This window comes from Balaenoptera borealis (genome assembly GCF_965194805.1).
Source record: "Balaenoptera borealis genome assembly, chromosome: 13".
NCBI lineage: Eukaryota > Metazoa > Chordata > Mammalia > Artiodactyla > Balaenopteridae > Balaenoptera > Balaenoptera borealis.
Genome location: NC_138870.1, coordinates 12,333,148 through 12,350,880, shown reverse-complemented (window position 1 = coordinate 12,350,880; position 17,733 = coordinate 12,333,148). Strand labels below are relative to the sequence as shown.

The window sequence follows — 17,733 nt, the reverse complement described above, 5'->3', positions numbered from 1 at the left end:
CTCTCTGAGAATACTTAAAACAAAAAACTCCTACAGACTAACTGAAGACAATATATCCATCAGAAAAAATGGGCAAAGAAGAGGAACAAGCAATTTATAGATAAGGAATACAAATGTAAGATTCTCAGTCTCACAAGAGGAATCAGAAAAATGTGGCATTACTGGCAATGTGACTTTTCCAGAAAATTTTTTAAAGCTTTATTTAACTAATACAAATCTCTAAATAGTATCTTCCACAGTAAGTTTTTGTACTCCCTTTTAAAGCAAAATTGGGGGGTAAGTTACATTTTATTATCTCCAATTCTTCTCCTCCCCTTCTCTCTGAAACTCAATTATCAACTAGGCTTTCAACTGCACTGCCCCCTGTCAAGGTCATAAATGATCTCCGGGTCATTAAATATTTCTCTTCCATCTTAACTGAACAAACAGCTGCATTTGATACACAAATAGAGTTACTCCTTCCTCCTCAAAACATTCTTTACTTGACTTCTTGACAAAATCTCCTAATTTTCTTTCTAGCTGAAGTTTTTTCTTGGTCTCCTTTGCTGGTTCTTCCTCATATCTTCAACCTCTAAATACGGGACTGCCAAAGACCTCAGTTCTCGGATCTCCTCTCACTGAGTTATACTCACTCTGAGGTGATTTCACCTCATCACTCAACTTTGACTAATGTCTATAATGGTATCTACCCCTAATTTTTTCTAGACAGTCCAAGCCTCTGCTCTAAAATCCAGACATATATCTAACTCAGGCAACAATCGTCATTTGAAACTGATCTTCCTCCCACACTCCCCTTTCCAAAACTTGCTTCATCTTTGATCTCCCTCAACTCTGAAAAGAAAAATCTGCAACTTCTACAACAATGTACAGGAATACAAGATTCCATAAAGAAAATCCAAGTATGTAAGACACAGTTGAATATAAATGGGCTGAGATAATAAAGAATTTTAGCTGAACACATTAAATAGTGAAAACAAAATATCAATAAATTTTAATTATCTAAACCATGGCAATTCTACCACTATTAACCTAAAGCAAAATTAGACAGAAACCTTAAATTCTATTCCCATGCAATTATCCTCATTAGCATTTATGTTCATCTAATTTATCTTAAGGATCCAATGAAAAGGGAAAAACAACCAGATATTTTTAAAATCTGAAATAATATTTGGAAGGAAAGTATGTCAGAGCTTAGGGTAAAATCTTATTTACTCTGAAACATTTTTCTCCTCAAAAATATTAAGAAAAAACAATGTTTAAAAAATTTTAAAAGCCAAGTAGAAAAGAGCTCTCCCTCTCATTTCTACGTAAGAAACAAAATGAGAAGGGCCAAAGGGAAGAAAATAGAGAATGCAGTAGCCTGAAAGCTAAGGAGAATCTCAAGAGGGAGAAATTGTTATTAACAGGTCATCTAAATATGAGAGAATAAAGACAAATAAAGGATGCCCCTGGATTTAACAACATGAGCATCAATGTCACTCCACTGAGAACAATTAGGAAAGAGGCTGGGAACGTGGAAATCACAATTCAGTTAAGTTAAAGAGTAAACAGGAGGAGATGAAACTGTGCTAGCTTTGTTAACATAACTTGAAGAATGGCACTGAAAGAGAGGAAACTTGGAACAGTAGTAGAGGAGAGTATATGGTATGGAGAATACATGGAAGGTATAACTAATACGTGTACCTCCTCTGGTGTTGTTTGAATGTTCCCAAAGAGAAACCTTTATTTTCCTAGACTTCTTAAACAGACTATGATTTTAAACACTTAATGAGTATCAGGTATTATACAGTATTAAGCAACAATATGACAGTGTCCTCAGGCCTACTAAGGAATATCTGCAATAGTTTTTTAGGTCTTTCATCTATCTTTGTAAACCTGAAATAGCTTTTCTATTTGTTTTCAGATATCTTTCATTATTTTTTGCTGCTGCTCATATCCATCATAACTGCTATATTTAAAACAAATTTGCTAAAGTGTCTGAAATAATAGAGGTTTATGTTTTCCTACTAGTACAGCACATAAATGTTAGTACTCAGAGGGAAAAGCCAGACTTATAATCCTGTGTTCTGAAAACATTAAAAATTAGTTAAGAATAAAGAATCTGAAGAAAGTAATACCTCAGCAGATGAACAACAGCAAATATGACATGTAACAGATTCTACTACCATATAAACAGAACAGAGAACAGTTTAAGAACCAATGAAGAAACCATACTTCAACTTACAATACATAAAATCTCCTTTGGGTCAGGGGACAGAAAATGAAAGTTCAGTTACCAGCTAAGAAATTAAATCTATCACTAAACCTACTCTAACAGCATACAATCAAATAAAAGTCTAAAAGTAACCAAAAATAAACCGAACTCTGAATTTTCAAAGTATACAATAGGGATGGCTTAATATTCATCTTTCTGCATTTAACAGCACTGGGTGGGAGGGATGGTCTCCAATCTCCAAGATTCTGACATAAAGGTAAAATGTATAAACTCATTAAATAATTAAGCTTCAATTTGCTATGACTTTCTTATACACACTACCAAAAGATTTTTTTAAGGACTTACCCCAATATTACTCTCTATAGTCTTACTGAAAAATCAGTGAAGTTCTCCTTAAACATTGTTATTTATTACCTTTCCAAAATGTAAATTTCATCGTGTCATTCTTCTCTGCTTGAAATCATTCAATGGTTCCCCGGTGTTAGTATGTTTTAGCATTGTAAGCAAGGTCCTCCGTAACACTCTTCTCTTATATTACCAATTAATTAATTCTACAAACATTTACTGAGCACTAACTGTGACCCAAGCATTATTTTGGCCTGATTATGATGGCTCAAAGCAGGGGTGATAGCAGTGAAGATGGTATGAAGAGACTACATTCTAGATCTATTCTGAAAGTAGCACCAACAGGATTTCCTGACAGATTGGATATGGACTATGAACGAAAAAAATAAGAATGGCTCCAAGATTTCTGGCCTGAGCAAGTAGTATGGAGCTGCAATTAAAAGGGATTATCTTCATTAAAACCCTATGTTACACAGAGAGTGAAAGGAAAGTGCTTCCCTGAATACATCTATATTCTCATAAAGTTACTCTCCTCTAAACTCCCAGCATACCAATTTAACATTACTACTGTATTCACAACCATGTATTTAATGGCTTGCAATTTAATTCTTGTCAGAATCCTCAGGGCAAGTAATAAACTTTATCTTTAAATCCCCAAGCCAAGAAGAGCTTGGCCTTTCTATATATACAGGTTTAATAAATGAATGAATGCTCCTTGGAAATGAAGTCATTTTTTAATAAGAAAAAGTTTCTATCTCCAAAAGTGGGTCTGATATATTGGGGGGGGGGCAGGGAATCCTCTGTGTCTTCTAGGCTTTTTTTCTTTGAACAAACTAAAAACCAGATGTTGTGTTTCTTATTACAAGGTCATTCCACTCACAGGGCTCTAAGGCTAAGAGAATGTGACACGATGGGAACATAAAGGTATTCACACCAGTCTGAAAGTAACTGAGAAAGTTTCACATAGGAATGATGTTTGAGTTTGACCATGAAAGCAAAGTAGGATTTTTCTCATTCGCTCTTTTTTCTCTAGTAATAATAAAAGAGATGGAAAAGACAGGCATTGACCAAATCATGAAATTTATATAGCTTTTATATAAGGAGTTTGAAATTACCCTAAAAGTATTGGGTTGGCCAAAAAGTTTGTTCAGTTCTAAGTAAAAATAAAGGACACATTTTTCATTTTCACCAATAATTTTATTGAACAGTGTATTCACTAACCAAACTAACTTTTTGGCCAACCCAATAATAGTGATCTAATGAAAGAGAGGAACACAATCAAAGAAAAGAGATTTAAGTTATTGAGAGATCATTCAGAAAATGAGGGGAATACGTTAGGTAGAATCAAGAAGGCTTAGGAAGCAAATGGATGAAGTCTTTATCAAACATATAATTAGACCTCTAGGTTTTTGGCTTCCAGCAATGGTGGTGCCATTCCTTGGACAAAGAATATTAAAAGAATCAGATTTCAACTGGAAAATTAATTGTAAAATGGAATTTGTTACACTTGAAGCAAATAAACTAGTAGGCTTTTAGATTCAAAGTTATTTGGTTGCTAAGCGATAGCATGAACAATTGCTAGGATTTTGATCAATTATGTACTGGAAATTGTTATATCATGGTGTTATACTGGTCCATCTTATCTCTATTCCCAGTCTATAAGTCCCTTACGGGCAAGTGCAAAATTTTCTACTTATTTTATCTCCCTTCTCAGCACTTCACACGATGCTGCTCTCAGAGTGGTTCTCTGTAATTCTAAATTCTGTGAAGTTAAGAACCTATGAAGTTAAGAGATCATTCTAGTCACCATCATTCTCAACTTTCTCTGTAACTAAAAGAAATTTAAACTTTAAGAGAATGTTTTACTAAGCAGTTTATCAAAGCTAATCAAAATCTTTAGAATTTAAATAATATGCTAACCTGGAGAGCATGTCTCATTTTGTGATACAACTTCAGACTCATCCTTTTCACCCGAAATATCCTCTTCATCAGAGAGGACCAAAAAGGCTTCTTTTGGCAAACTCTCACTACTTTCTTGTTTAGATGGTGAACCAAAAGAACCTTCCATCTTTTCTTCCAAATCTGGATTTGTCTCATCAATTGGAAGGAGAGAAGCTTTAGAAAAGCAAGTAAGTTCATCTTCAGCAGGTGCAAGCTTTTCCAAAATAGGAATGATTTCATCTGTCTCCATAGAATCTGTATTTTCTAAGACATTCTCATTTTTGTCATCTTTTATAACATTTTCACTAATGGTTTCTGCAAGGTCTGCAGAATTTTCTTCTTCAGTCTTTTCACTTTGGTCAATCTCAATACTGCTAGATATAGCTTCCTCTCCAAGAGCAGATTCTGTGATAGCATCTTCTTCTACCTTCTTTTCAGGAGACACCTCTGAACAAATAATTGTATCATCTGTTTCTAGAGCTTCTGCATCAACATCAACATTACTATCAGCTTTATTTTTCTCATCAAATGGGAAAATTTGATCTAACTTTTCATCATCTCCATTTTTTTCAAGAAAATCATCACCTTTATTGCTACTAGGCTCTGTACTATCAGTTTCAGGAACTGGTTCACAAACTGGTACAGAACTTGGTTCAACAGTGGGATCAAAGACTGACTCAGAAGTTGGTTCATCAGAAGTTGATTCATCAGAGGCTGGATCACCAGAGGCCGAATCACCAGAAGCTGGATCACCAGAAGGCAGATCACCAGAGCCTGGATCATCAGAGGCTAGTGATTCAAAAGCATGATCACCAGAGGCTGGATCATCAGATGCTGAATCACTGGAGACCAGTTCAGTGGAGACCGATTCACCAGGGACCGGTTCACCAGGGACTGGTTCCTTGGAGACCAGTTCATCAGAGACTGGCTCACTGGAGACCGGTTCACTGGAGACCATTTCACTGGAGACCAGTTCATCAGAGGCAAGATCACCAGAGACAGGATCAACAGAAGCAGGATCACCAGAGGTGGGATCACCAGAGGTTACTGCTTCAGAGGCCAAGTCTCCAGAGGCAGAATCTCCAGATACCAGACCTCTAGCAGCTAGCGCACCAGAGGCTGTATCACCAGAAGATGGTTCAGCAGTCAGTTTAGAGGCTAGTTCATGAGTTATATTATTAGGAGACAAAGGTTCACACTTTAAATCATCATCCTGCTTGTTTTTTACATTAACATTTAAGGTAGAGGGTGTTTCTTTCCATTCTGATTTACTTTTTTCCGGGTCAAAACAAAGCTCTTCAATGCCATTCACCTCTTCCTTGTCATTAATATAATCCATATTTTCCAAAGGTGAGGTTGGGTCCAAGTCTCCATTTTCATGGTTGCCATTTAATAGCTTGACATCAGTTTTCAACAGTTCTTCTTTGACCTTGTACACTGCTTCAAGTTGTTGACGATCACTCACTCGCATTGTTTTTCGAGCCTTAAAGACTTTTTTCTGAGGTTCTTCTATACTATCCATTTTGAATCTTTAAAAAGAGAAAGAGAAAGATAGAGTTTAACAATTGAAACCGAAGCCACCTAATTACAGACTTACTGCAAACTGATCTTCTAAGCAAGCAGCCCTTTATGTAATTTTGAAATAATTACATATAGAAAGCATAATGATCTTTGCTGTGTGTTAATTTTCATATTTATTGAATTTATATAATATAAAATTGATAATAGATACAGTTCACAGGAGATCAATTACTAGGCAGTATTAGGAAAAAAGTGACTAATTTCTAGTTTTCATTCTCAGTAAGCTAATGGTTTCACAGTGTCTGGAGGAGATAGCATTAAAAAAAATACATGAAATAAAAAAGTAGCTGTCAAAGGAAATATAAAAGTATTAAGAGAATGAAAGCAGTAGGGGAATGGGAGAGAGGTATAGAGATAAGGGGAAAAAAAGAAGGGAGAATTAAGGAACATAAGGAAAGATTACATTTGCAACCATGAATATCTAAATTAACAACTGTAAACACATTAATAAGAGGTTACTATCAAGACAGTGAAAAGACACAACAGAAGGAAATACAGTCAACCCTTGAACAACAGAGGTTTGAACTTCATGGGTCCCCTTAAACTTGGAATTTTTTCAATAAATACATACTACAGTACTACCTGAACCACAGTTGGTTTAATCTGTGGATGCGAAGGGACAACTATAAAGTTATACGAGGATTTTCAACTGTGCGGATGGTCGGCCCCCCCTTAACCCCCACATTTTTCAAGGGTCAACTGTATTTATTATATATTTGCAAGTAATGTATCTGATAAGAGACTTGCATCTGGAAAATACAGAATATAAAATATTGTTGCAGTTGAAAAATAACAACAAAAAAACCAATTTAAAAATGGGCAAAGGACTTGAACAGACATTTCTCTAAAAGATACACCAATAGCCAATAAGCAAGAAACATGAAAAGATGCTCAACATCATTTAGTCACCAGAGAAATGCAAATCAAAACAAAATGAGATAACAGCTCACACACACCAGGATGGCTATATCAAAGAAAATAATGAATGTTGGCAAGAAAGTGGGCAAATTGAAACTCTCCTGCAATGGCAATGGGATTGTAAAATGGTGCAACTGCTTTGGGAAAACAGTCTGGCAGTTCCTCAACATGCTAAACATTAATCATTAATTTTTAATCTTTCCCTTTTTTTGTAAGTGTATCCATATAAAGCTATAAATTTCCCTCTAAGCACTGTTTTAGCTGCATCTTACATTTTAATGTGTCATATTTTTCATTGTTGTTCTATTAAAATATTTTCTAATTTCCATTGTGATTTCTTCTTTCATCTGTGAGTTATTTAAAAGTATGTTTCTTTAAAAGGTAATACACTATGACCATGTGAAGCTCATTAAAAAAATACAAGGTCAATTTCATATTAAAAAATCAAGCAATGTAGATTTACGAGTGAGTCACGAAGCATTATAGCTTTATTTTAGGCCCAAACAAGATGTCCACTTGATAAAAATACATTACAGCCCTAAGCCCTAATTCCTCAAATTGTGACCTTATTTGAATAGGGTCTTTGCAGAGATAATCAAGTTAAAATAAGGTCTTTAGGGTGGGCCCTAATTCTGTATGATCAGTGGCCATATAAAAAGGGGAAAATCTGGACACAGACACACACACACACAAACACACACACACACACACACACACACACACACACACACACACACGGGAGAACGCTGCATGAAAAATACAGCTGGGAGAGAGTGTGGAACAGACCCTTCCTTAGCTTCCTCAGTGGGGGCATGGCCCTGTCAACACCTTGATTTCAGACTTCTAACTTCCAGAAATGTAAGACAATACATTTCTGTTATTTAAGAAAAAAAATTTTTTTCAAGCAGTGTGATTTACCACATAAACAGAATAGAGGATGAAAATAAACAACAGATCATCTCAACAGACACAGAACATTCATTCATTTGACAAAATTCAACACTGACTCATAATTAAACTCTCAGAAATCTAACAGAAGGAAACAACTCAAATCTAATAAAGATTATCTACAAAGAAAACTGCAGATATCATACTTAATGGTAAAATAAGATCAGAACTAAGATAAGGATATTCTCTATCATTGTTTCTGTGCTAACATCTGGTCAGTGCAGTAAGGCAAACAAAAGATTTGGTCCTAGAGAAAGACAATGTTGCCAGTCTATAGTGGAATAAAACAAACGTCCTTAAAGGACTAAGATATACGGAATCAAGAATATTAATTTTACATTGGATATTCACTTAACATCACCATTACCAGTAGGAATGATGTTAGGATATAGTTGCTTTGGTTGGAGAAGGGAAAAAAGCAGCCTCTGAAGTCTGGGAACTTACCTAAGGCTCAGAGCTCAGTGTTGTTATAAACTGATTTGATGCTTATAGCTAAATCATGTTGGACATAAAACGACCTCACCATTCAAATTAGACAAGGTCACTGTGCAACCCAGCATCCCGTAAAATACTAAACATCTCCCTCTCTGACTAAATAAGTGATAGCTACACTTTTTTTTATCAATTGCAGCTTTATCCTCGCTGTAGTTTGTCCTCCCTATAGATAACAGTTACTGAGATACACAAGCATAGAATTGCCCCTGCTTTCTGACAGCACCTAATACAGAGTAAGGCTCTACTGCCTCAAACCACCCGCCCCCCACCAAAACCCAACTATACTATAACTGAATCCTTTACCAGGTTTTTTTCTAACATCCTCCTACTGATATGCCTCGCTGTTTCCCCATGGTGAACATTCTCTCTCACTGCAACAAATAATAAACCCAACTTGTTCAATTACAGGTGTGTTCTTGGTGTTCCACTGTTCCTCTAGCTGAAAGGCATAAAACTATGGCCCAGCCTATTTGCTGGAGGCCAATAAAGCCTGAGAACCAACCATTTTGTCACAGTACTTCTAGACTGTGGTATAAAATCTGCATTCATTCTCTTACTTTAAGCCATTTACTTATAATTCTTGGTCTTTCTAGGTTTTTAATTTAAATTATGGAGCTGAGTGAAACTATTTACAGAAATTACCTTAAAATTGAGAAGAAACGTCAATGCAAAATTATCATAGGCACTATTTTAAGGGTTATTAACTGCAGCTAAAATTTAAACTTCAAAATTTTTCCCACCTACCATCCATTCGAAACTCACACTAACTGAAAAATTTTCTGCAAAGATACAATGCAAATTTTGTAGTCACTTTTCCTTGCTGACTCCAAACATACAAAAGGATTAAATTTACAGTACAAGGCGTATGGTTACCCTTTAAATATTTTCAAACACTGAACTGCAATTCTTCTGGACTTTGACCTCATAACAGCCACATTTCTCAACTACTATGCATAAGTGGCAGTTATTGCCAGTTGCATTAAAAGCAAACATTCCTCTTTTCTAAAAAAAAGTATATTTTCATAATTTTTAGTAATCCCATTAAGAACATGAACTCTGCAAACAGAAACATGGATTTGAATTCTAGCTCTCCGATATACTATGTGACAGAGGGCAAGTTACCTAGCATTTCAATGTTTAGTTTCAGCCACCTTAAAAAGGGAATATCAGTACCTGACCCAGAGGTTGTAATAATGATTAAATGAGATTCTATACATTAAGCACCTAGAAGGTAGTAAGCACTCAATAAATGTTATTATCATAATTGTCTATGTATATTCAGAATGGTTTTAGGCATAAACTAGAGAATCTGAAACAAATTTCTCTTAAATACTTCTGGGATTTTGTATATGAATTAGAAAATGCAACATGCAAACATCACATTCAATGTTAATTGCCACCACCAAGTAACATTTAATAAAAATAAATGTTATCAAAGCAAGCTGGTTTTATCAACAAAACTGCCATTCAATTCTACACTAAAGGACTACCTATACAAAGAATTACAGAATAACTACCATCTATACCCACAAGGGTGCACACTACAGCCATTTACAAGATTTTTTATGGGTTCTAAGTATAATGAATAACAGACAAAGCAATAAGGAAGTAGCATGAACAACCAGTTCAAACTAGTTCAGCCATATCTATGCAAACCAATCAACAGTTAAGTTTTTAAAAATCTATTTTGCATGAGCAATGTATATTTAAGAAAGACACACATTAGAGAAGGGTGTGTTTACCTGAAAACAAGCCTCCATGACTGTATTACCGGGACAAAACATTTCTAAAGATCATTTTAAATACTATCATCTGGAACTGAGACGCCATTCACAAAACTATTTGACAAAAGAAATACTACTTTTTTAGGTGGCAACACTAGAATCATGAAGCTCTCACAAGACTGTAATTTATTTTCACAGGAAAAAGCATTTATATTTTACAGCAGAAAATGTCTGCCATATCTAGCAGTGAATGTGTAAAACATGATGAACTACTTTCTCCTGAAAACATTTTTTCATGAGGAAGACAGTAAGAAAAAAGTGTTTTTGGGTCCTTACTCTATATATTCAGATTCAAGAACTCTAGGGAAATACTATCACTATAAAAAAAAAAAAATCTTTTTCTACAGCATTAACAAGGATTTCACCTTTACTAAAGGAATTTATATTTAAATAACCAAGAAGGGTGTGTTACCTGCAAATAAGTCTCTATGGCTTGGAATTTTTTTTTGAAATTTGTGTAAATTATTTTTAAGTAAAGCCCAATGAGCCTCTTCTTAAGTGAAACCATTATTTTCTTCTCTGCTTCATCCCCCTCCACCCACTCCTTTACACTCTTCTTTCTAGCAAAGAGATTAAGCTATGAAACAACAAAGGGAAGTATTACCAAAAGCTGCAACGTCTTAGCCTACAATCTGCCTGCTCAAAAAGCTCAAGAATTTAAGTGGCTATTCAAGAGCTGGTCACAAGCTCAGCCAATCAGTAGCCAGCATTCTGATTCCTGCCCAGCAACAGGAGACAGACAATAAGGTCAGAAAAACATAGTTAAAACCTGGATTCACAACACTTCAGTGAGGTTCTTTGTCTGATAAAAGTAGTCTAGAACATAATTGCATAAAATTCTAAGTCCATAAATATACATTAAATATACCATATAAATAAATTAAAATAAGATAAAAGGTATAAATCTTATTTATTTTCATTTAAAGAATGTTTCCAGAAATATAAATCCATTCCCTACCTGGGGAATGAGTCAAACATGGACAATGCATAACAAGAACATACTTTTCTACACAATGGGTTAGAATCTGCAAAATTCAAATGTAAATTTCTTTTTAAAATTCCATAGTCCTTAATGTTTATAAAACATTTATACTAAAAATCCAGCAAAACCTTAAATCCAAACAACTAACAAGATTATTTTCATACCCACCTACCTCTATTGTTACAGATTTCCAATTCCAAAAATTAATTGTGTTCTGGATCCAAAGGTTTACTATGGATAGCATTATAAAGTGTTTTGTTGTCTACTGCACTTATTTAGTTTGATTCATCTAATGAAATTAAAATGTGATTCTTGATAACCTGTATTAAGTGTTGTAAGTACAATTACTACATTCTTTTCTCCTTAACTGCCCTTGGCAGCAGATTACAAAACGGTTATGAGCTCTCCCCTTTTGAAGAAATAAAGCAAATGTGTATATTACATAGTAAATACTCATGTAAATTGAAGGGAAATTTTTCCTATATTACATCATTCTACAGTCCTTTAAATGTAAAATTATAAAATAAAAATAGGAAATCTGTCATCAGAATTTTTTTTTCTCAAATTTACTACCTATAAAATTTTCTTAGTAATTAACAAGTTTTTTAAATAAACCTCATTTTTTTCTCCTTCAATTACAGATAAACCCTGTAATTTTTCAAACACACCCAAGAGGGAGCTTGCTGCAGCCATACTCTTAGTTTATATAATCTCCCCATAGGAAAAATAAATCAGCAGCTGCTTGAATGCTTCAGTCCTGTGAGAGAACTGAAATTCACTGTCTGATTGGCTCAAAGCCGTAGTTGCCTAAACCAATCAGACATCAGCAACACGTACCTTGCCCGGCAACAAGGGAAGCAGATGAGGGCAAGTGCTCTACCAAGAATCCAAACGGTGTGAAATTAAAGGTGAATGATGAAATTGACACATATTCGTAATATACCCCCAGATTCTTTGCTTCAATAACAGGTCTATGGTCGGGTTTTTCAGAGTAAATAAACAAGGATCTATACTACTGCTTTCCAAGAACTGCCTTAACAAAACAATAGTTAAGTACCAGGACTGTTGGGTCAAAACGCGCACACACACATAAAACACTATGTTAATTCAAAGTATGGATACTTGATGAAGTATATTTAAAAATAAAACTTCAGCAAAAATTTGCAAAATGTTAAGCAAAGCTATTTAAGTGGACTTGACACTTCTTTGACACAGTTACTCCAATTAAATTCATGCTGTTAACTGACATTAGTATAACATTATTCTGAATAATGGGATGCTGAAAATAATTTTTATTCAGATCTGAGTTTCTGCTAAATGGCTTAAATAAATATTAGTCAATAGGCTTGACTAATAATGGCTTACTCCTAAATAACCACTTTATGCTGAGGATTCCTAGCCTCTAGAGGCTCTGCTACTGAGTTCTTTAAGAATCCCATTGTCAGTTGAGAACTGTGTGATTTTACTTTGCACTCCTAAATTTTACTTGAGAATTCTGCAATAGTCCTGGAAATAAAACCATAAAGAATAATCAGTGTGTTCCACAGTAAATGTTAATAATCTGCGTACTGTTTACTGCCCATTAATGAAGACTGGTGAAACTGCTAGTGCAGTGATTCATCCTCTTGATACTTATCTGCTTAAATTTAGTATACAGACTTGCTAAATTTTTCTCTTAAATACTGGATATCTTGTCATCTCTGTCAATAATTATTTTTCTAAAACTGTAGTAAAACAAAATCACTACTTCTGTTAAAATTCCCGCAAAGATTTTCATCTTGTTTCCAAACTTCTCTCTCCCAGCCACTCACAAAGCACTGGCAATATTTACTTGAGGATCCAGAGTCCCTTATAGTTCACAATTCTTCATTTCTACTATGCTATGGTTCTTCTCTCACGTGCATAAAAACACTGTCAATGGCTATTCCTACCACACTTTAAAAAACGTTAATTGGTGAAATCTGTTCCTTACCTAATACTCACAAATTCAGTAAAGTATTGAATGTTCATAATATATGACACAACAAATAACCCCTTCTGCCTGTCATCAAGCTAATGATATAAAAATATGTAATGGAATACCTCCTAGGAAACAGGGAGTTTGCTTTACCAACAATTCCTTGGACAAAGCAGGAGCAAATCAATATTGGTTATGCACATTAAACCAGAATGGTCACTACAGTCTAACTTCTTGTATTCACTGATATTGATCTTTTGAGAAATTCTAAGGTAGTCTACATGAAAAAATGCAAGATACCTTAAAATCACTTCTCCAAGTGCATTCTGGGGATCATTCTGTTATACAGGCAAAGTCAAATTAATTGACCTGATCCAACAAATGCAATTTTAGAACACACTTACCAAATTACACCCCCTTAGAAAATTAGCCAGTTATCCATCAGAGCCCTACCCACTAGCTTATCCCACTCACCAAATTCCACCAGCAATGAGTAAAGTTACAGAAGGCCATGTATTTTATTTCCTCAGGAATTTAAGAACCACTTGTCCAAAATTTTTCACACTTTACCTGGGTGAATTAAAACACTCAGAATGATTTTGGACAAGTTGAAAGATGTAAATCCTTCAAATGCCAGGAAACAGCTCTTACTTTTCTTATTGACCCAACCTAAGGAGAAAGAACGGAGAGCTTACTTTCTGTGTCAGTCAGCTTTCACTAGGTGATAATGCAGTATGAAAAAAAAATTTTTATTGGCTAATAACTAAGATTCTTCTTCATTCTAAGTCACAGGCTGAAGGAGCAGCAACTGTTCCCCCACCCCCTGCAATTCCAGGTCTTGTGGCAGAGAAAAAATCCACAATGACAGAACCATACAGTACACAATGGTTTTTAAAGCTTTTTCTTAGACATAGTACACACTACTTTCACTCACATTCCATTGGCTAAAGCCAAGTTAGACATTAAGAGGGTAGAGAAGAAAAAAGCTCTCATGGGGAAAGATTTCATGTCACATGGCAAAAGGCAGGGATATATAATCTTACCAGAACAAGAATAACAGTGAACTATATAATCTACCACACCTCAAAAATACATAATTATAAAATCTTAGCACAACAAAGATTTCTAAACTAACAAAACTGAATCTACTCCATGTTCCAGCATTACCATAACAGTTGTCATAGGATAAATCACCGAAACTCTCTAGATTTCACGTCGCTCAACTGTAAAACTGAGGTTAGACCAGATGGTTGCTAAGTTTGATTCTAGCTCAAATTTTGTATTATTTTACTAATGTCTAGCTATACTGATGCTCTTTTATAATTAATTTCTCATTATGAAATACAGTGAACATGCAAGATATAAAGTCTGATATAATGAACGTATGTGTACCCATTATCCAGATAAATTAAAAACAAAGCCCTCTGTATAACACTACCAGATAGCATGCTCCTCCTTCCCCATCCCCAACTCCTTAACACAAAGATAAGCATAATCTTGAATTTGATGTTTATTATTCCCAGGCATACCTTATACTTTTTCTGTATTATAAATTCCCCTTTTCATTAATGAAACAACACACCTTAAAGGGATAAAAGGAACTGACATTTATCAAGGGGTAATTATATGTCAGGCCCTAAACCAAGGCATATTCTTTTCCCATTTATTTAAGTGACAGGTTATACAAATTCAACTTTACATCTGAATTAATACATCAATAACCATGCTGCTATCATTCATTCCATTACACAGATAATAATTAACTTAGTAAGGTCAACAGACACCCAATTTCAGCATGGAGTTGTCTTCATTGCATATGAACCTTTCTTATGCATTTCATCCTTTAAATTTTGCAACCAGGGAGTGTTCTAGCATTCAAAATGCTAAGCGATAAACTATACTGTATTTACCACAATTTTCTTCTCTATCTCTTTGAAAATGGAAGAGTCATTTAATATAATTGCTAAGGCCCATCCACACAGTAAATGAGTTCTGACAGTACACACTCTATTTCACCACCCTGCAGACAGGTTCATATATTAGCTCTAACAGTATTACCAAGAGGTTCTTAAACATTCAAGTATCTTTTTAAAAGTAACTTTTCATTAAGTCATCCAAGCAAATAACAACAGAACTCACTCAACAAACCAGAGAGGGTTTCCTCAATCTGATACAGAGCATCTAAGAAAAACCCACAGCTAACATCATACTTGATAGTGAAAGACAGAAAGCTTTCACCCTAAGATCAAAAACAAGACAAAATGTCTGCTCTTAGCACTTCTATTTGGCACTGACTAGAGGTTCTAGCCAGGACAATTAGGCAAGAAAACGAAATAAAGGTCATGCACCTTGAAAACAAAAAAGTGAAACTACCTCAACTTGCAGATGATAAAATCCTGTACATAGAAAATCCTAAGGAATCCACTAAAAATTGTATCAGAACCAGTAAATGAGTCTAGAAGGTTGCAAGACATAAGATCAAGATATTAAAAAAACTGTTGTATTTGTATACACTTGCAATGAACAATTTAAGAATGAAATTAAGAAAACAATTCCATTTACAATAGCATCAAAAATAATAAATTTAATAAAAAGGACAAAACTTAATACTCTAAAAAACTACAAAACATTGAAGAAATTAAAGAAGACCTAAATAAACAGAAAGATACCTTAACCTCTTGAATCAAAAGTCTTAATATTAACATGTCACTACTCTCGAAACTGATCTACTGATTCAAGGCAAAGCCTTGGCTAGGGTTGAGGGTTGGGGTAGAAATGAGGAATGGCTGCTAAACCGTACAGGATTTCTTTATAATGTAATAAAAATGTTCTAAAATTAATCGTGGTGATGGTGGCACAACTGTGTGAATATTTCAAAAACCACTGAGTTATATACTTTAAACGGGTGAATTGTATGCTTTGTGAACTACATCTCAATAAACCTGTTATTTTTTTTAAAATAGCAAAACTAGAGTTGAGTATTTTTTCATTTATTTTTAACCTATGACTTTCACTGAGTCACATTTTCAAGATGGACAAAACAACTATACCAAAAGAACTGAGTACCGGTTCCTACTTTAGGGAATTTACATTTCTAGGCCAACAAGTATATGTGTAATTATACTAGTGATAAAAGGCAATATACAGAAAATAACAGCAATCCTGTTCTCCATGTGTTCATCTTAGATAAGCCAATTACTTTTTTTCCCTTTCCTAAATGGGACATAATTCTAGGATACGTTTATCTCACAGGATGGTAATAATGGGCATGAGATACTCATATAAAAGAACAAAACAAATTGTATCAACAAAAACGGTACTGAGCATGGTGCAAATGAACGCTCCAGGTACATATACGAATAAAGTCTTCTACACACGGAAAAGGCAATTAACCATCTTTACCAAAAGGACTAGGAAGTCTTAAGCGAAGCAGGAGCATTCCCTTTTATTATAAACTGGCACTATAACCAAAAGGCCTTACACGTAATTAATGATAATATTTATAAATGAGGTATACTTACTGAACTTTCTGGAGTTACATAAAGCTTTGTCACATTTTATCAATACTGTCTTTATTCAATATGAAGTGTCTTGCCACTGTATTTACCAGTACTTTACATGTATCTTTCTAGAAATAATTATTAGGGGAGGTAAAGGGGGGATGGGTGAAACAGGTGAAAGGGATCAAGAGGTACAAACTACAAGTTACAAAATAAATAAGTCACAGGGAAGTAATGTCACAGCACAGAGAATATAGTCAATAATATTGTAATCACTTTGGTGTGCAACATATAATAATATCGAATCATATGTTTTACACCTGAAATATATAAAATTGTAAGTCAACTATACTTCAATATTTTTAAAAAAGAAATAATTAGTATAAATTGACTGAAATACCTATGTTTAATGGAACACTTTCGCACAACTCATCATGTATTTAGCATAAGATTAATACATTTTAAGTGTCCAAGCTACGTTGTCAGAAAACATCTTAAAATATGCTGGTATCATTATGACGTACTTCAGAGGTCATTTAACAAAAGAACAAAAAATAAAGTAAGTAGCCTGGAATAGTATTTATGAGCTATACAGTGTCTGGCATATAGTATACACTTACTTAGTAAATACTGACTAAAAGAATAATAGGCTATATACATACAACTAAAATCAAAAATAATTCTTAAGCGAAAAAACGAAATTCTTCTTTATAAAGCAAAGGTAGTAATCTAGAATATTTCTGACAGAATTGCAAACTAACATGCTGGCATGTTCAAATACAGCAGGTTTACATACAGAGGTCAATCTTCCTTTGAGGAGTCAGAATGCTTACTTACTAACAAAAAGTAACATATGCCTACTTACACAAAATGCTGCCTCTGACAGGATGCAATACATACCACCATTAAAATTAATCTAATCTGACATGAGAGACATTTTTCAAGGCTCATAAAACTTGTTTAGATAGTTGATTTTACATTTCAAAAACTAAAATACCGTTTTGAAAGAAATCTACTTCTGCTTATTACTACATAATGATGAAAATCCTCTAAAATAATAAACATAC

The 17,733-nt window shown here is 34.3% G+C and overlaps 1 protein-coding gene across 5 annotated transcripts in view; it reads right to left on the bottom strand.

The window, feature by feature from the left end:
• Positions 1-17,733, bottom strand: part of ATF7IP (activating transcription factor 7 interacting protein) — a 117,926-nt gene that overhangs the window by 62,221 nt on the left and 37,972 nt on the right. For 3 of the 5 annotated variants that reach the window (XM_082352574.1, XM_082352573.1, XM_082352575.1), the window contains exon 2: positions 4,481-6,030. The exons of 1 other annotated variant lie outside the window; for it this stretch is intronic. In XM_082352574.1, the coding sequence (XP_082208700.1) occupies positions 4,481-6,023 (1,543 nt within the window). In that variant the 5' untranslated portion in view covers positions 6,024-6,030. Of the gene's footprint in view, positions 1-4,480; positions 6,031-13,736; positions 17,714-17,733 lie in introns of those variants that run through there. One more of the 5 variants, XM_082352576.1, reaches the window with a different exon arrangement.